This window comes from Xiphophorus hellerii, chromosome 6, assembly GCF_003331165.1.
Source record: "Xiphophorus hellerii strain 12219 chromosome 6, Xiphophorus_hellerii-4.1, whole genome shotgun sequence".
Classification (NCBI taxonomy): domain Eukaryota; kingdom Metazoa; phylum Chordata; class Actinopteri; order Cyprinodontiformes; family Poeciliidae; genus Xiphophorus; species Xiphophorus hellerii.
This window is the reverse complement of record NC_045677.1, coordinates 21,681,871-21,701,572: the sequence shown is the minus strand read 5'-3', so window position 1 is coordinate 21,701,572 and position 19,702 is coordinate 21,681,871. Positions and strand designations below refer to the sequence as shown.

General features: G+C 37.8%; 1 protein-coding gene across 1 annotated transcript in view; it reads left to right on the top strand.

Moving 5' to 3' along the window:
- Positions 1 to 19,702, top strand: part of LOC116722020 (receptor-type tyrosine-protein phosphatase F-like) — a 184,606-nt gene that overhangs the window by 64,185 nt on the left and 100,719 nt on the right. The window contains exons 5-6 of the mRNA XM_032566101.1: positions 12,771 to 12,959; positions 15,328 to 15,345. Of these exons, the coding sequence (XP_032421992.1) occupies positions 12,771 to 12,959; positions 15,328 to 15,345 (207 nt within the window). The remainder of the gene's footprint in view (positions 1 to 12,770; positions 12,960 to 15,327; positions 15,346 to 19,702) is intronic.

The window sequence follows — 19,702 nt, the reverse complement described above, 5'->3', positions numbered from 1 at the left end:
GCACACCCTTGAACTAATACTTTGTTGAAGCATCCTTTGATTCAGTTTCAGCTTTCAGTTGTCTTTGATAGGACTCCATCAGAAGATCACATTTTAACTTGATGATATTTGCCCATTCTACTTGGTAAAAGTTCTCCACATCTGTCAGATTTTGAAATCTTCTTCAAGTGACCTGACTGATTTTGAACACTGGCCTTTCCAGAACTTTAATTTTTCTTTGATGAAGCCTTTCTGTTGTTGTTTTGAATGCTACTGTCATGCTTAAAAAGGAAATCCATCTTCACCTTCAACTTTCTACACACAAGATTGAATGGTATTTATTTAGCGTTAGTTGCGTTTGGGACACATTTTGAAGAAAAGGCTTATGCTTAGCCCAGAAATATGCAGGAAACAACAGATTGTGTTCGTTTATACAACATAACCAGTACTAACTAGAGTTGCTGTCAGGCTCTTGGTGTCCCCACTGACCAGTTTCTAGTTTATGTTGAAGAACTGTCTAGTTTTAGTAATCCATCTGCTCTCACGTGGGTTCTTGAATTATTGATGTGCGTCTTAACTGCATCATGGTATGTGTAAAAGGTGAGGATTTGTTTTTATTTACTTCTCTGGACTGATCTGAGGCCTGTAAAATTTCAAATGGGTTCAAGGTTCAACTGGGGACCAAAAATGAAACATTTGTTACATTTTCAGCTGGTACAGTTCACTTTCTCACTACACTGTGTCAAACAATCCAAACCAATTGAAAAACATGTTCCTTCACTCACCTGTGGTGGCAGTGCAACAAAAACCATTGAAGGGAACAACACAAGCCACTGAAGATGACATGAACTCTACTACCTGCTTCATGAAATGTAAACAAAAATGGGTGGTGTCAGATTTTAGCGGTTGTAGGATTTCTCTTTTGTCTTTTGCAAAACACAGCAACCGATTCCTCCCTTTAACAAACAGGTTTGTTTTGGTTGTATTCACCCAGAATGCCCTGAGCTATAGTCCACTTTCTGCTTTTGTAGCAATCTTGGGTCGAGTTATTACTGTACTTCCATTTCTTCTTTAGGTTTCCTTTTCCTCCTAACACAAGGATATCAAACTCTAGTCCTTGAGAACAGTTGTCCTTTCAGCCTTTAGACATGTTTCTGGTCCAACACAGCTAATCAAATGGCTAATGTGCAGTGACGCATCTAAAAGTGGCAGGCCCTCACATTTGTTTGAACAGATTTGTTTGGCTTTCACTTGATGAATCTTTAATGACCACTGTCATATTAAAGGTGGAAAAACCTTGACTCAGAGCTGGACCTTTTTCCACTGTAGCGAGGGAAAGCTGAGAGAAACTAAAGAACAGGTTGATAAGTAACAGCTTTAACTGTGTGCTGTTAATGTGTCTGAAAGTGTTCCCAGATTTTTTGCAATTGCTACTGTTTTTAACGTAATGTAACATCTCCAGCGCCTTTTGTACTTGTCCTAGTGAACTTGCTGACGCGCTGCCAGTAAGCCCAGCCGTTACAGGGGCCTTTTTCAGCTTCGTGTTAGCTTTGGCTGTTCTGTTTGCACCTCCTGCCACCCCACTGACACCTCTCAAACACTTCCGCATCTCAGGCAGATGCAAATGTCTGTCTCGACAAAGTTCTGGCTCAGAAACAGCTGCAGGCCATGTGTTTTGTTTGATGCACCCTGCTCCCATGCTTTGCTGTGCCAGCTCGACTCAAGGCCAGCGGAGACAGACCAGATTTAATGCGCTATATTTAGTTTGCCTCAAAGGTTGGACTTCAATAAAGGAGAACAATTAAAAATTCATCAGTTAAACAAATTGGAAGTGCTGAAGTAGTTTTAGTTCTTAAGCATAACAAATGTAGAATGATGGATCCATTTTTAAAACATTAGGAGCAGAATGGCCTTCATAGTCTTTGAGAGAGTTGTTTTCAATAGGCACTGCAGTGATGTACGTTTAAAAGTAGATTTTAGAGCAGTAATATTTCATGAGGTTCTGCCATTGTGGGTTTTTTTGGTTCATACGATCAAAGGAGACCAGCTCAGAGGGAAACATTCATATACCCTGAGCTTCTTCACATTTTGTTTTGTTACAACTGCAGCCGTTTCTTTTGGGGTTTTATGTGATAGGCCAACACAAAGTAGTGCATACATTTTCTCTGAAGTGTGTTTTGGTAGCTTTAAAAAATCCTGTGACGTGTCCTTCTCTGTGTAGTTTAATGTCAGTGTGAATCCAGGTGTTTTGTAAGAACATTAATGAATAAACAGCATCATGAAGACAAACGTTGTGAAGAAGTTTAATAGACATATCCCCCAAAAACTTGGAGTTATTGGTTGTTTTGCAAGGTATTGACTGAGGAGATGAAAATGAAGATGGTGTTTTGTAGAACTGCACTACTAATGGTGGCAGGATGTTGGAGTAGCTCTTATACTTGGAATACAACTCTGAGTAACATAAGGTATCTATCATTTCATTTTAAGAAATGTGACAAATATAAAGCAGTCCAAATAACTTTTATATGTTAGGCCAAACATGATGTTATATCAGGTTAACTATTGATGTGCAACGATGCGAGTCCTCATGAAGTCGTAACAGCGTTTCCTCATTAATATTCCAAGCCATATGCTCCCCCTCCACGTTTCATTACTTTAATTTTCTCTGCAACATCCTTACTTAAAAGATTCATGGCAGCACATGACATTCACCCTCTCCTCATACTCAAGACTATAAGGAGGAAGGCAGATATGGAGATGAGGCAGGCGAGAGTTGTATCATCTGCCACCGTGTCAGGGCTCCCCTGTTAGAGAGGAAGTGGGGTGTCTGGAGTGTTTGCCCTCGTTCAGATGAGTGTGTTTGGGTTGTGGGTGGCTGGGGTGGGGGACGCTGGCTGACGTTAGTGCGGGATTGAGCTCCAGCAGCCTCCCACTGGGACAGGAGGTGCGGGGATGGGTCTCTTTCAGCAGGGCTCTGATTAGACCCATCGCCCTTGCTGCCACGCTCCACTCACACTGGTAATTGGAGCTGGCAGGAGGTTGGCATGCACCCGTCCTCTTCTCCTCCCTTCCTCTCTTCTTTTTACTTGTTTTACTCTCCCCTCTTATCTAAATCTACCTGCCTGTGTCTGTCACAGAGGCTTTGACACAGCGATTTATGAATACTTGTTAAATTTACCCAATTAAGGTTTCATTAGGACATTTTTATCCTAATAAAATATTTTGCCAATGTCCCCGTGTCCTCTGTGTAATTAAGACCCGCCACCGGTACCCTAATTAATCAGCGCTAGAATAAAATCCCACTAAGCCCGACCCTTTTCTTTTCTTTTTTTCTGCTACAACCAGCGTAAACTCAGAGTTTGCAGAATGACTCTTTGCGTGATACATGTCTGCTGAGAGAACAATGGCCCTATTTTTCCCTGACATGGAAGAACCAGTTTATGTGCGCCTAACTGATGGTTGTTGTTTTTTTGTTTTTTTTTACTGACTCTGCTACTGGCATTACTCATTTGCAAACCCAGGCCATTTATTAAATGAGTCTGGTTAAAAACATGCCAACCTTGTTACCAAAACTCATATTCAGCACTTCATGAGGTCATTGGCAGGATTGGGCAGTTTCCATGCAGCAGATAGTTAGTAGGTTTGTAAGGTTGTTAAAACAGCAATATATTTTTCATCAAAACAAATGAAATCACTGCCAGTTCTGTGGAAAAGTGTTTGTCCTTGTACAGACTTCACACCGTCTTTCCAGAAATGTTTTAATTCAGCCACGCTGGAGATTTTTATCAAGCATGAACGGCTTGTTTAAGGTCACACCACTCCGTCTCAGTTGGAATTAAACACTGTTGGGTAGTAACTAGTTACATTCACTTGAGTAACTTTTTGAAAACATTTACTCTTAAGAGTATTTTTACTATGCTTTATGTTTTACTTTTAATTGAGTAATGTTATTATGAAGTATCGCTACTCTCACTTGAGTAGAATTTTTGTATATTCTGCAAGAATGTCCAAGAACAGCAACAATTTACCAGACACAAACACACACCTGCAGTTTTTGTTAAACTTTCATAAGTTTTATATTTACATAAATTGATTTGGAGAAAAAAAAACCTCCTTCACCTGATTTTGTTATTTTGTACCTCTGTTATTTATAAGAACTATTTTCATTTTGGTCATTAAAATACCAACATTTCTATAGAATTTAATATTTTGGTCCATCTGATGATGTCATTATTAAATATTAAATGACTGATGTTTTGATAAATTACTCACTGGTCAAAAAGTAGACTTTTTACCAAACATGTTTCTATTCTTACTTGAGTAGTTTCTTAGCTGGCTACTTTTACTTTTACTTGGGTATAATTTTTGGGTACTCTACCCACTTCTAGAATTAATCCAGGAATTTGACTAGGCCACTCCAAATCCTTTGTTTTTTCTTTGAGGACTACTTTTTGTTTTCACTCACATGATCTTTTTCTGATATTCAAATTGAATTGATGATGTGAAGTCATGTGAGTGTGACAAAAAAGTAAAGGTTGAAGGGAACAGGTACTTTTTTCACAGCATACTTAGATAATCAAACCTAAACTGGACAGATATTCTTCAGCTTTTTTATATTTTTGCTCTTTGTTAAAATATGTTTTAAAGCTTTTAGAAAGAGACAAGCAATAGAAATCACATTTTCTTGGCCAAACTGAATTCTTCTGCACTGATTACATAGTCTTTAAAACATTTTTTAACCATTTCTCTATTTGTAAAGACAAAAAATGGGTACTCTTAGCTTTCCTAAAATCTTATTTTTTATGACACAGTATCATCTCGTCTAGTGAGCCGAATGTATTATTACACACATGCCAGACTGCTATAAATATACCTGCAAGAATGGGTATTTGATATATTTTTTGCTGCAGAAATTGTGTATCTTACCAAAGAGCCTATTTGACATCAAATGATTTTGTCTTTCTTACCTGCGGTAGACAAAGAAGTGGAGCTTTATATTATTAATTATTTTTTTATAAATCACTCGCCCTAAGACGTGTCTTATCAAAAATTCCCTCTATCTTGCCAAACATCAACCCGCATTGCTCGCACTATTTTCCTGTTTTTCTCTCCAAATTTTACTCATTCCTTATCTTCTCCCTTTTAAGAGTTTAGAACAAAGGCTCGTTTTTGTCTGCTCAGGATGGAAAATTAGCTGACAAGACCAGACACAGAAGTTCCAGTTGTACACGCAGACAGACGGGGCACCACAAATATTTCCTGGTAACTTGACATGATCTTTGAATAAAACAAAAGAGCTTTTGGATTTTCTTTTTTTAACTAAAAACCAAGGACACAGACTTTGTCCAATGTCTCTATAAACCTTTAGATTCTCACTTTTTGCTGTGACTTTAACCTGATAAATACATTTAAAAATGTCTAAACATTTGCAAATAAGCTGCAAAAGTCACATTTTTATGAATATTTACTAAAACTTTCTTTTATAGTTGGATTATTTGTATATTTCTTCTGCTTTAGCAAAGGTCCTCCAGTTAAGGTGTTTAAAAAACTCATGATATACAGTACAGACCAAAAGTTTGGACACACCTTTCTAATTCAATGGGTTTTCTTTATTTTCATGACTATTTATAAGGCAAGAAATCCCACTTATTAACCAGACAGGGCACACCTATGAAGTGAAAACCATTTCAGGTGACTACCTCTTGAAGCTCATCAAGAAAATGCAGAGTGTGTGCAAAGCAGTAATCACAGCAAAAGGTTGCTACTTTGAAGAAACTAGAATATAAGGGGTATTTTCAGTTGTTTTACACTTTTTTGTTTAGTGCATATTTCCACATGTGTTATTCATAGTTTTGATGCCTTCAGTGTGAATCTACAATGTCAACAGTCATGAAAATAAAGGAAATTCATTGAATTAAAAGGTGTGTCCAAACTTTTGGTCTGTACTGTAGATGTGGAAATTATACATTTAGACAGTTTTTTGTTGGATTCAAAGATCATGTCAATATTTTCCTTTTAATCCTCAACATTTGTAAGAAGTTAAACAAATATGCATAAACTCCTTTGTGCCACAAAATAAATGAAAGAAATCTTTTAATTTGAGTAGCATGACAACCCACATCACATTTATTGACACCTCCTACTAGAATAAAATAAAAAGTGAAGCTTTTTGCTAATTTATGCTTTAATTATTTTACTTAGTCTTTAATGTTTTAATTAGAAATGGTTATCTGATGTGACTTTTGGCACCTTGGCAAGATAAAGTAACATAACATACCTTTCAAGGGAAGGCAATATGTTATCTTCATGTGAAAGGAGATGGCTACCAGAATCTGGCTCCTGACCAAACCTCAGCCCATATCTGTGGTCCAATTATGTGTAGTTCTGCTGGTGGAGAACAAAGGTCCTGCGGGCAAAGCGATAAAAAACAGACACCCCCATTATAGTTTATAGCAAAACATCTGAGCATACAATAAAAAAAATTTCCCGGAGGTTTTTTTTATCTATACGTTCAATATGTTGTGGTGTAATTCAGTTATAGTCACTTATTTGGGTTGTGTTGTAGAAATGTAATCCAACCCTGAAAATCTTTCAACCTTTAATTTGATCATTTGTTCAGAGTGGAGAAAATCCAATATTTTGCTAAGCAGTAAAAATAACACACTAATCAAACAATTCCTTTAAAATGGGGTGCAGCTGTTATATTTTTATAGTTTCTGCTTAAATTTTTCTAATATGACACAGATGAACTTTTCTCTTAGCCTCTCAAAATGGGAAAAACAAGAAAACCTGCAAATTAAACAAAGATTATTTGTCTTGATAAAACAAGACATTGTCATAAGAAATTAACTACTTGTCTAAACTGCAATTAGAATATTGATTAAAATATTGAAAGCAACCAAAGGACGTTTTAGTTGAAGAAATCTTCATACCACACTGTTAGAGAAAAGCAGCAGGGCAATGCATCTAGAGGTCACCTGGTGATCATAATAATTTATTTTAAGGCTTTTTGTACATTTTTAACAGAGGTTTAAGTTGTTGTGGAGGATGGTGTGTGTTTGCTGCTACGGTTATTGCAAAGCTCATTAATGCCGTTTCCCCTTTAGGCATAAATACTCTAGTCTGTAGTTTAACTTATTAGAGGGGTCGAAACACCTCGGTCACCTTCTCCTAATCATACACACTGTAAGAAAAACTTGTGTTTTTAATGTTTCACCTGCGATGCAGACATTAAGCAGAAGTCAAGGACACAGAACTGTGTAATCTGTGCAGCAGCTTTTAAATTATTCCCTGTTTGTGCTTCCTGATATGACAGAGCCGCTGACTCGTGTAATAACTCCTTTGGGGTCTCTAACCCCGTTTTAACATCGGTTTGCATTTTTCACAGCTCACCAACATTTGCCAATAATGTTAATCATAAATTTTTCCATGCAACAATACAAGTAGGTCAGGTGGGATGTGTCTTCCCATTTCATTCTGTGGAGGAAAAAAGGCCTCATCCCCCAAATAACGATAGTATAAGTAGCTTTTTCTCCCAGTAGGGGAAAGCTTTTATTTCATCTGGGAAGTGTGTTGCAAACTTAAATACCGCTGTAGGTATGAGCGCGTAAGGAGGGAATAGATGAAAGTTCACTTCAAAGAAGGCATGATAGACTTTTCAGTCCTCCCAAGGTAACACGCTTGGTGTAATTGACAGCAATTTTCCATCTGAGATTGAATCAAAATTAGGTTGATGTGTCAAGTAGATTTGTTCTGTTTTTACTTCCCTTACTGTTGAGCTCTTCAGATAATCGAGCATGACTCTATAGGTCAACTAGATCCATTGAAAGAAACTGTCTGACAGCAGGAAGTAGGCTAAAGGATCTTAAAAAACCAGGAAACTAAATCATTGACATCTATCAGTCTGGAAAGGGTTATAATGCCGTTCTAGAGCTTTGAGACTCAGGTGAAACACAATAGTTATCCACAAATAGAGAAAACATGGAATGGAGTTGAATCTTTCCAGGGAAGCAGTGTGATGAAAAATTCATAATAATTCAACTGCAGTCAAACATGGGTTATGTTCACACAGCAGGCAACCCAAATTGGCTTTTTGTTTGCCCATATTTGACCAATATCTCACTTTTTTTTTTATTGCTGTCTGAACCGTCCAATTTCACATCCCCAAAAATCTGATTTGTACAGTTTCCATGTGTTACTAAATTGGATACGTGTCTGATAGTTTAAGCGCCTGCAGTCTGAACGGTTATGTCACATTTTTACGACCTTTGCGGCGTGAATGTGAGATGTGTGTCATAATTCTGCCCTAAAAGAAGCCAAAGTAACAATAACTGAAGAAATCAGTCCCATTGAAAAACCCTTCAGTTTGATACAATTAAAACGATACTGTAAAGAAAGAAGAGTAGGCCAACATTCCTCCACAGTGATGTGTATGACTAAATGCTGGATGGTAGATGTTTCTGCAAAGAATAATTATATCCTGTTATTAAACAAAAACTTTCTAAATAAAACCTGCTCTCCAAAAACGTCACTTTTCATTTCCTACACTTATTTTTGTCTGATATTTAACTTTGTTTGATTTGAATAGTCTGTGTGACAAAAAATAGCACAAAAAGAATAAATCCATGAAGTGCAAATACCTTTTGTAGCACTGTCAACTAACGTTAAATTTCTAGATTTCTTTTTTTTTTCTCGCTTCCTATTATGATAATTTCACATTAGGATTATTCTTGTCTATTAAAATATGAAATTGCAGTCTTCATCAATTAATTAGCGGTACAATACTCCTAATAGCATGCAAAAGCAATCTTTTAAATATATCAACGCATTAGACTCCCCAAATTGAGTGGGGGATAAAGTTGCTGTATCACTACGCAATCAATCTTAGAGTATTGTCAAGAACACAACCACCAGCAGACCCCACAGATGTTGCCCACTGAAAGCATACATGAGGAAACTGGGTCCAGCCTCAGAGGGTTTTCCTCCGAGGTGATACATGATGAAAATATTCAAAGCGTTTTGTAAGTAGGTGAGAGTGGAGTTCATCCCCCTCAAGGTTTAGCATAATTCAGTGGTTTTCTCACTCTTTTTCTCAGAAGTAGAACAGCTCAGGGATCTGTTATCCTTTTCCACAGAAATGTGCATTTTAACGTTTCCTCTTGGATATGCTCTGATTCGAAAAATTGTATTCATAAGATTATGTAAGTTGTATTGCTCTCTCCTCCCCTTTCTGACTGCATCCATCTCACTCCAGTGTTGTCCTTCCCTTTTCTTTTTTTTTCAAACGTGAGAGAGAGAGAGAGAGCAAACCACAGAGGAACATGGGGAGCATCAATACTCCTACCACTACTCATTCAATAACAAACTCTACGGCCAAGTAGACTATATTATAGCGGTATCCTCTTCTGTAGAGGTATCGTTTGGGATGTCTGGAAACTAATTCTGTACAGTTGCAAAGGAAGTAAGCCTCCGATCAAAGATCTCTCATATTCACCTGGGTCTGAACATGAGACGGTCTGGGCTACTGGCCAAACACAAGGGTGAAAGGAGAAACAACTGTTCTACTGACGAGGAGAACAAAACAATACCCATCCACCTTTTATGCTCAGGTCATATAGGTTTACATATGGATCTCTGGCTCAGACAAGATGGAGGAATTGCTGGACTTGTGGATCTACTTAATAAAATATAAGAGATTATGATGTATTCAAAGCATTCCTGCAAAGACTGAATGTGTGTGAATTTCTTTTTATGGCTATTTAACAGTGGCCCGTCCTTGTCTTTAATTAGCCCATAAAAAGGCTTTGAAAATGAGAATTCTCTAGCCTGTGGGTCCTTTCCAAATTTAGACTGAATAAAGATGTTTAGAGAAAGGCTTTGTTAGCCCATTTGAAAAAATAAACGGCTAACATGTAGGTGACTTTTGCACTTTGTCGTTCCAACCACACTTGTTCAGGCTGAAGGTAGTGTTGACCTTTCATTTTCTGTTAAGCTAATTGTTTATTTATGTACATAGGAGATGGATGGCAGAATACTCCTTACTGTTGTAGAGCTGGCCAAAATCAATATTATTTCACACTGAAATAAACAAATCATCAGAGGAGACAAAACAAACATGCCTCACCATTGTCATCTACTAAAGAAAAACACCCAAAAAAGACGCCTTAGTGGAATTATTAAATACAGAAGGACATTTATCAGAACTAAAGTATGGTTTTTGTGCTACATGTAAGTACAATAAATTTTAATGAAGAAGGATTTTTTTAAATTTGTTATGTTGATTATCAGTTGACACTACATATTTATAATCACAGTTTGTATGTCAAAGTTAAGAATTGAGCTGTATCCTGAAATAACATGCTGGCAGCTTATTTCTGATTTTTCTCTTCACCTACTTTCCTTGAAGGTCATGTTTAGTGAACCAGTCTGTTAATGGCCCATCAGCATAACTTTTAGCTCATTAATTTCTTGCTCCATGACAGATTAGCAACCTGTCCAGCGTTCACCTTGCCTGTTACCTGATGTGACCTCGGACAGGTTCCAGGAACTCTTATGCCTTTAAAGGATAAGTGGGCATAGATAATTGATTGATAGATGAATTCATGAGCCAACTTTGTTGCTTTAACTTTCACACTATTACTCACACGTTGTATAAATATTGTCATCCACCAGAGCAGCTCTTTATTTGTCTGTTGTTGCATAATCTTTTGCTATGTGTACTTTAACCCCAGGCAGAAGTCCTAATAATTAACACTTGATGTATGTTGGCACTTTGGCCCCAGTGAAACAAATGAGGAGACAGCTCTACATTTTGTCTTGTTAAAGAGCAACCTCATAATCAGTCTTTACAAGGGCCATCATGTATACCATATTTGACGGTTTTATTTATTTGAAGTGGAGTCTATAATTGTGGTTTTTCAGCCCAATTAGGTTATGTCACTATTCTCTTTTTCTTTTGATAAGTTTAGGATTATTGTTTGTACATCGACACATTGAGATAAAATGCTTTTGTCTTAATGCAGAAGGAGCAAAAAGCTAAATATTTGCACAATAACTCATTATTTGCATGGCTTTACCAGGCTGAAAAGATCTGATCACAATGCAGTGAAACAATTAATCACAGCCACACTTGTACACTGGTGGTTGGCAAGTGAAAACTTTCACCTTTAATACTACAAAATTTAAAAAATGCCAGGCAGCTGATTTGGCCCCAATGACTCAGCTGTTTGTTTGGGTGCATTGTAATGGATGTGTGCTCTATTCTGATGTGCAGTTACACAATCCAGAATTTGGTCAGATGCAATCAGATATGAAAGTAACATCAAACTTTTCGCCTTAGAATCTGTTTGATTTAGTTTGGCTTTCTACTGCAGATCTGAAAGTACTTCAAAGAAATGAATGTGACAGTTATCATCACACCCACAGCCCAACTCTCTTTGCCTGACATTGATCTGTTTGTAGCCAGGCATCTGTTTGACATGGCATATTGTCAATTAAGCTGACAGCTTGTCTACATTTGAATCAATGAAGAGAAATAATTGAAGAGATTCATTTTGTTGTTAACATATTAATGCTTTCCCCTCGCTACTCTCCGAACCAACTTAATACGGAGTTTTTCTTTCTATCCTGTTGTTCTATTAAACCGAACTCTGTCTTTGTTTCTAATAGCTCCTCAAAAGTTCTGCGTTCCTTTTAATTATAGGGTTATGTGGTTTTGATAATCACTGACACAATTTTGTGTTTACTACGACACCTCAAAATTGGTTGTATGATTTAGATAATGAGCAACAAAGAATACAAAAAACAGCTGATGTTTTCCAAGAACATATTTGTCACTGTCACAGACCTTAATGATTTCTTTTCAGCAATCACCTTGTGACTTTTATGAGGCACACTGGTTACTTTACAAGAATTTACCAGCTACTCTGAAGGAAATTTAAAGATATTTTCCAGAACTCACTGTGTACTTTTCTGCAAGTAATTAGACGCTGCCCATCATTTTTAGATCTTCCAGAACTTATAAAATATTTTCTGGTATTGACTTGGCACTTTTCTGGAAGTCTCATGAAATGTACTAGTTACTTTCTCTGACAGGCAGTGGCAAAGATTGTTTTGGGCAATAGGTCACTTCCTTGACATTTACGTCACTTCCTTGACATTTTTGTTAGTTAGACTGAGGCCTGGAAAAGATAAAACAAGTATCTATGAGGTCAGGCTAACACCTAAAACAGGGTTCAGACTGAAAAACAACTTTCTGCTAATAGAATGCCAAATTCTGGATTGAGGATCACTTCATGGATATTCCATTACATTCATTATGTCGAGCTGGATTATTCAAATTGGTTTATTTAGTTTTCTAAGCCTGAGGCGTCTCGTCTATGCTTGAGTGCCCAGAGGTAGATTGCAACCATCACTTCTCTGTCTGAACCTGAGACTCCCCTCTCTGGGTAATAAGCCTGCTATGATAATCAGCTACTAACAGGATTGTTTTTTTTTTTTGTTGTTATCTAATCCAAATCAGCCCCAGATCTGTTTTTTCTCTGTAGTGCCTTGTGCCCTCACACTAATATTAGCTGTTCGTGAGCATGTGCTGAGATTACTGTTTGGCCTGTGGCACCTGAAGTGTTTTTGCTCTTCTTTCATCTTCATCTCTGACCTTGCCAGCCGAAGAGCTCTGATGAACTCCTCTTACATCCTTTGAAAGACAACTGTGTCTATTTCTAAACACACATTTTCCTCTTTATTCTCCTTATTTGTTCTTTAATAGAAATCTGTATCTTACACGTTTTCAGAGAACCAGATCCCGCCCGGCTTCCCCACCATTGACATGGGGCCTCAACTGAAAGTGGTGGAAAAGACCCGGACCGCCACGATGCTGTGCGCCGCAGGTGGGAACCCGGACCCGGAGATCTCATGGTACAAGGACATGCTCCCTGTAGACATCAACAGCAGCAACGGGCGCATCAAACAGCTCCGCTCAGGTACAAATTTATCTGATCTCATGGCTCAGCATGACTTATTGCAAATGTAAACACAAGAAAGCCGAGCTGTAAGGTTCGAGATGTCACTGCATACCTGCAGACATCCTGTTAAGACATGAGACCAATGAGAGAAAAACAAAAGGCCTTTGTTGTCACCGATGATTTCATTCTTTGCTTTCATCACAAAGGATAGAAAAGTTTTACTCGGCTCGTCATTGTCACCTTGATTACTTTGCTGAGTTCTTATACTTTTATTCTTCACAACCACACAGTCCTCACTTACACAGTTACTGAAGTTGAAATGACACTGTCTCCTGTCTCTGTGTTCCTGCAGTCTTTGACAGTGACGCATGAACTTTTAAAGCCTTTTGAAGTATGGCGCGAGAAAATTTCACCCTATTAAATAATCCCTAATCCCCTTTTAAACATGCAGCTGGGTCACAATGAGGCCAGCAGATGATGTATTAGCTAGGATTTCAACCTTAACCTAATGAGGTACTCTTTGTTCACACTAACAGTCTCACTGATATATAAACAGCCTTATTTGACCTGGGTTTGATGGGAAGTGTGCGTGGTAGATAGATTAGTGGGTTTTGGAGCAGGTTCAGTCATTGACTTTCCACTAAGCCTAGCCTTACTTTGTGTGGTTGTAAAAGCCCCACTGTATAAGAGGCAGGTTTTACTTTGTGAGGCTTCTGTAATGGAAGAGCAGCTTATGAAGTGTCAGACTTGACTGCAGGTCTGAGGAGCAAAAAGGTCAAAGATAATAGATACTTAAGGGGCATATATCATTATTTTTTCCCCCACTTTTTTTAGTCATGTTGAGACTTGCAGCTCAAGGTAGTTATTTAAATGAGAACGTTGAGAAAAAAACACAAGGCAGCAGAGAAAGGGAAAAAAAACAAGCTAAAAGGTAGAGATGTTTAGTTTGAATGTTTGTATCAAGGCAGAACACAATATCCACCTTAACAACAGTAATGATAAAGTTTACCACTCAAGTTTGAGTGAAAAATAAAGATTTACATCTAAAATAAGGATGAGAAACGTTATCTGAGAGTATTTTAGTGACTTAACAACCCTGGGAGGAGTTTGAATAATTACCACCAAGATAACCTACTTTACATAATCAAGGAAATGCAATTCTCACTTTTCTCCACATAAATCCATGTTTCAATTGCAACTATTTTGAGGACGCCATCTGTAATGTCACTCAGTCTCTGCTCCATCTACAACAACCCTTTGTGGCCTAAAAAGTCGGGTCAGGTTAATCCTACACAGCTGAAAATGAATGCAAAAAAGAATACAGGAAAATTTGATGACATAGCCACTTAAGGAAAAGCTGGAAATGTATTAGGGCAGTCCATGTTATTGGCACTGTAAAATCATAACATAGTAGAAGCTGCATACTAACTCAGCTACTTAATTGTTTGATATTTTTAGTGCAAGGATAAAATTGTGCAGAAAAAGAGAAAAGATTTTTTTTTCCCTTTTCACTTCCAGCAACAACTTTTAATTAGTTTTCTTTTCCACATACATTTGGAGTGCCTGAAAATGTGCTGATATGCCATGCCCCCAGACTAACATTTCTTTTTATCCACCACCGTTTTCCTGACATCTGCTGCTGCATCAGGATTTACATTACTGAATATGACACAAAATTAGGCCAATTCTGCATTGGCAGAAAAGAAGCACATTAATTTGTTGCCAGGGCTGAACAAAAAAGGCACACAAAGTTGTTATTATTATTATTATTATTATTATTATTATTATTATTATTATTATTATTATTATTATTGTTGTTAATATAACACTTGTTATTTTATTTCTTTTTAAGGCTAACTGATTCATCGTATACTGCAAAGATACTAATTCTTTTTCTGTAAAAAGGTCAACATAAATACTTCTTGTCCATCGCCCTATTTACTTTGCCTTCTTTTCAGTAATTACCCATGTCCTTTTTACTAACAGCAAAAGAGAATGAAGGCCATCTTCAATCAGAAAGCATAATTAAAACATTTTCTGTATGAATTTAAAGCTGCTGTGGAGTGAAGTAAGCGTACTCAGGGCTGTTTCCTGCTTAAGCGAAATGGGGAATATTATATTTCAAGGGGTTCGTCTGACAGAAGGGATCCTTCTCAAAGGTTTTGCTGTTTTTCTGTCGTACTCTCCAACATTCATACCTGCTTTATTTTGTAGCATTGATTAAGTGAGTTGAGTTTTGTTTGTTAAATCACATTTAGGTGGCCTCTACTCTGTCATTTTCTTTATTTGTTGTTTTTCAGAAGACATGTTTTTTTTCTCCCGCTGTTGTAAGTGAATTACTAACTAATCTCTCAACCCTGTTTTCATCTAAATTACTCCCCCATAGGTGGTACACCAATTAGAGGTAAGAATGACAAATGGTATATTGGAAAAACATAACGTCCACGCCATACCCTCCCGCCCACATCTGCCCCCGTTATACTCCCACCCCCCATCGTCATGTCGCCGGGTTCATCTTCACTGTTGGCGAATCAGCCCACCCTGTTTCCACTGTGTCCTGGTCGCACCCCCAACATCTTCTGTCTGCTGTCTGATCCTTTACAAACAAATTATCACCAACCTCGCCGTGCGAAGGGAAGTGCACCAAACCACTGTGCATGAGGGTGTGAAATCTGAGCCACTTTAATAAGATATCAGGTACAGAGTCTTAAAAAAGTTCTCACAGGTCTTGAATTTTTTCACATTTTGTCATATTATATCCACAAACTTCAGTGTATTTTAATGGGGTTTTATGTCGCAAGCCAACAAAAAGTAGTGCATAATTTCAAAGTGGTAGGGAAACTTAAAATGTGGCTTTCGATTGTAGTATCTACTCTGCTACCCCTAAATAAAATCTGGTCAACTGTTCATCATGCTCCCAAAAAAGCCATTTTGACAAGAGTGGTAAAAAGACATTTCTGTAGGCTCAAATGGTCAGATTAAGTCAAAATTAAATTTTTTGTGGCTCACATATGGTGGAAAGCTACCACTCTGAAACATGGTGGTGGCAGCATCATGATGTGGGGATTCTGGAATGCAGGGAAGCCGATTAGAGTTGATGTAGATAAATGCAGGGCAATTCTGGACAAAAGTCAGAGGAAGCAAAAGACTGGAGGAGAATGTTGCTAGAAGTCAAAACAGCATTTGGAGTAGTCTAGTCAAAGTCCAGTCTGTAATCAAGTTTGGAATCTGTGGCAAGAAATGAAAGCTGCTAGTCAGTCCTTGGCTATATGTTGCTCGCAATTTAGTAGCAAAATGACTTTTGGAGGCAATTGGCAACTCTGAATTTTATGTCAAACTGTCAGAGTAAACATGGTAGAACACTGCAAAAACACAACATTTTACCAAGCATATTTTATCTAGTTTCTAGAGCAAATATGTTAGTACAGCTGAGTCAAATTCTGAATTACCTTTACAATTTGTTCAGGTGTGTTTGATCCAAAAGATGCTAAGCAGTTTTACTGGAGGACTGGTGTCACAGACTCCTGGACTATCAAATAAAATTGTAGTGAAATAACATTACAAAGTGTGAAAAGGATCCTTATGAACAGAACCTCTTCTCTCTGGGTTTTTAGCTGAGGGAGCAAAGACTCTCGAAGGAGTCTTACCTGCCTCATTAATGCAGCCTTAATGGGAGATTGAAGTGACTACATTTGCATAGAACCTTAGCTGAGTTGCCCCCTTGAATGGAAACAGGAGTTTAATTTTTAATTTTTTGGAAGTCCTTTGCCATATTTCTACTTAAGAACGCTGCATTTAATGTTGGAAATCTGTAACAAGCTGAATTAAATTTCCAAATGTCCATCCCTGCATATGGTTGACTTTAAAGCAGCTGATGTCTTTTAGGTAGAAATGAAACTACAAATATCCAAGCGCTTGGAAGCCGTTTTGCTAGTGTTGCATCTCAACAAAACGCAGAACCTTCTACTTTTTTTTTTTTTTTTTCTGGGCTCAAACTGCTTTCTCCTGCAGGAGAGCTGGCAGATTGACAGATTGGTGACACTGACATTAGTATGCAGGTTCATGTCAGCGCTGAACCAGACACCGATGAGCTCAGCAAGCCAAACAAACACCTCGGAGGGATGTGTTGTCATGAGATCTGAAGTCGCACACCCGACATGTCACCGCTCCGCCCCTGTTTTACTTCTGTTGTTTCGGTCTTGTCTTGCGTCGAATCCCCTATGGTTGGTGAACCTGTTTGTTACATTCATCTCATGCTTCATGATGTGAAAATGCATCGTATTCTGAGTATTTTTTATTTATTTATTTGTCACATTACAAGCTGCATGGTGGCTCGCCGCCTTTTGTGGGAGCACCATGCTGCTTTGGAGACATGATAACTTTTATCACCCCACTGCATATATTCTACTGAGAGAACCAGCTTTTCTCTGTGTTTTTATTCATTTACTTTTAATGGCGGGGCAGGTAAGTTCACTACTGCTTTTCCTAATTTGTCAAAAAAAAAGACTTGCTTCATCTGTCTTCCATTTGCAAGTCAATAGCAAATTATTAACTGTTGGCTGTTCATGGGGAGTGGGAAAAACCCTCCCCTGGACTGGTCTCCGGGGTTTTCATACTTTGTTTGAAGCAGCATGTTGGCCTTCGTTCAGTTGCCTGCAACAACTTGGATTTGTGGATACAAATCAAAGTCATCTGGCAGAGGAGAGACTCCCCTTGGTGAAACGTGGTCAATAATTTTCTCACTGTTAACTGAACTGGTAGTTGTTTCACTACCGGCTGCTAGGAGCTGAGAAGCAAATCATTGCTTTAACCTGTTCAGTGATTTTGTGGCCTGGCCAAAAAAAAAGAAAGAGAAAGTCAGAGGTCTGATATATTGTTTCACCACTTGTAGCCTTGATCCTGCCTGTCTTTCACCATGGCCTCATTTCTACAAGCTTATGTCATACATTTACCCGGCGTTCCTTCACATTCACATGGGAAAGTCTGGAGGAGCCGTCAGTTTTGTGTTTTTATGTCCAGATAAAAAGGAAAAGTCAATTATGTAATGGGAAATACTTTCAGATTCTATTCCATAAATCTCTCAGTCCATCCATCCATCTAAATATCCATCCATCCATTCATCCTTCCATCTAAATATCCATCCATCCATCCATCTAAATATCCATCCATCCATTCATCCTTCCATCTAAATATCCATCTATCCATCCATCTAAATATCCATCCATCTATTCATCCATCCACCCATCCATCCATCCATACATACATCCAATAAATATCCTTCCATCATTCACCCATGCATCCATCTAAATATCCATCCATCTATTCATTCATCCATTTTCAGATTTATTTTTTTAAGTCCAACAACTTTTGAAGTATCTTCCAGAAATCCATCTCTCTTTTTTAGCTAGAAAAGGTTGATTTCAGCCTTTTTCAGGTAAGATTAGCTGAAAAAGACCCAATAGTTCTGGGTACTGCAGTCTGAAAAAGAATGAAACCTTGTTTACTTCCAACTAGAGTAGCAGTACTGGTTTTGCTAATATGTTGCATCCGTGATGAGAGAATCAAACCACTGCACAAAGTATCTCCTGTACATACCAAAGATGGTCAGCATTATGGTCTGGACTGCTTTGTGACTATCCATGTGAGAAAGTGCTGCCTTGTGCATCATTTCATCCATCAGTCTTTTTATTCTGATGTGGGATGAAAGAGGTCAGACAAGTCCACATTCACTTAGATTTTCCAATGCTCTCTAGCTTTATACTCCCTAACAAATGAAAGCCCATTTTTGCCTTTCCCCCCCTTCAGCAGAGCTGATAAGTGCTTTTGCTAAGGCAACACAGCTGTTTGGTCCCAATACACCAGGTTCTCATTATATTCAAATCCTTCCACAGTTTATTCCATTAATCATTTGGATATTTTTCCTTCCACATGTTTTCTGGAATATGTTTCACCACTACATTCCCACGTTTGAACAAAGTGTTGGACAAGTCTTTAGGCATTTTTAGTAGATTCATCAACCTCACGTCAAGCATGAGTTAATCGCAAGTTGCCAACTGAAACATAGTGATCACTGCACTGCCCTTCCTCACAGAGCTGTGATTACTTTTTTTGGGCAGGTTGTTACAAATCAGTAACATTTCTTCTTCGGGATTTAAGAGTATTGCTGTGTGTTATGGATATGTAAAATGCATATTTATGTCATAGTAACAAAATCTCACACTGGCAAACAAAGGCTGCGGTTCTCCAACAGTCAACATTTTACTGCGTTATTGTCATTTGTTGACTGGAGGAACCATTGAAAATAAAGGTTTAAGTTCAGCTTATCATGGAAAAAGAAGGATTTTGCATTGAGGGACTAAATCAGAAAGGAATATTAATTAGGCTAAGTAAATACTGGGATGAGAAACAGGTGAGACTAAATATCAGGTGAAAGCAGGGTGAGACAAGTGTGGAAATAAAAAAACCCCAGAAAAATAAACAATCACAACCCCACAGAAAGACTGAATATAACAAACCAACAAATGATGAAACACTAAGAAGCAGGAGTGAAGGGAAAATAGTAAGCAACTTGAACACATTGCACAGGAAATGAAGTCTAGAAGGAGAAAAACTCAAGACCGCAGCTTTAAGTGGAAATGTTAAGTAAAGACTTTTCCAAATATATTTATTTTATAGAAATTTCCAGTGATTGTGACACCAAAGATGAAAAACATTTTTCACAAATTCAATGTACTAAAATTTAAAGGCTGGATCTTCAGTGT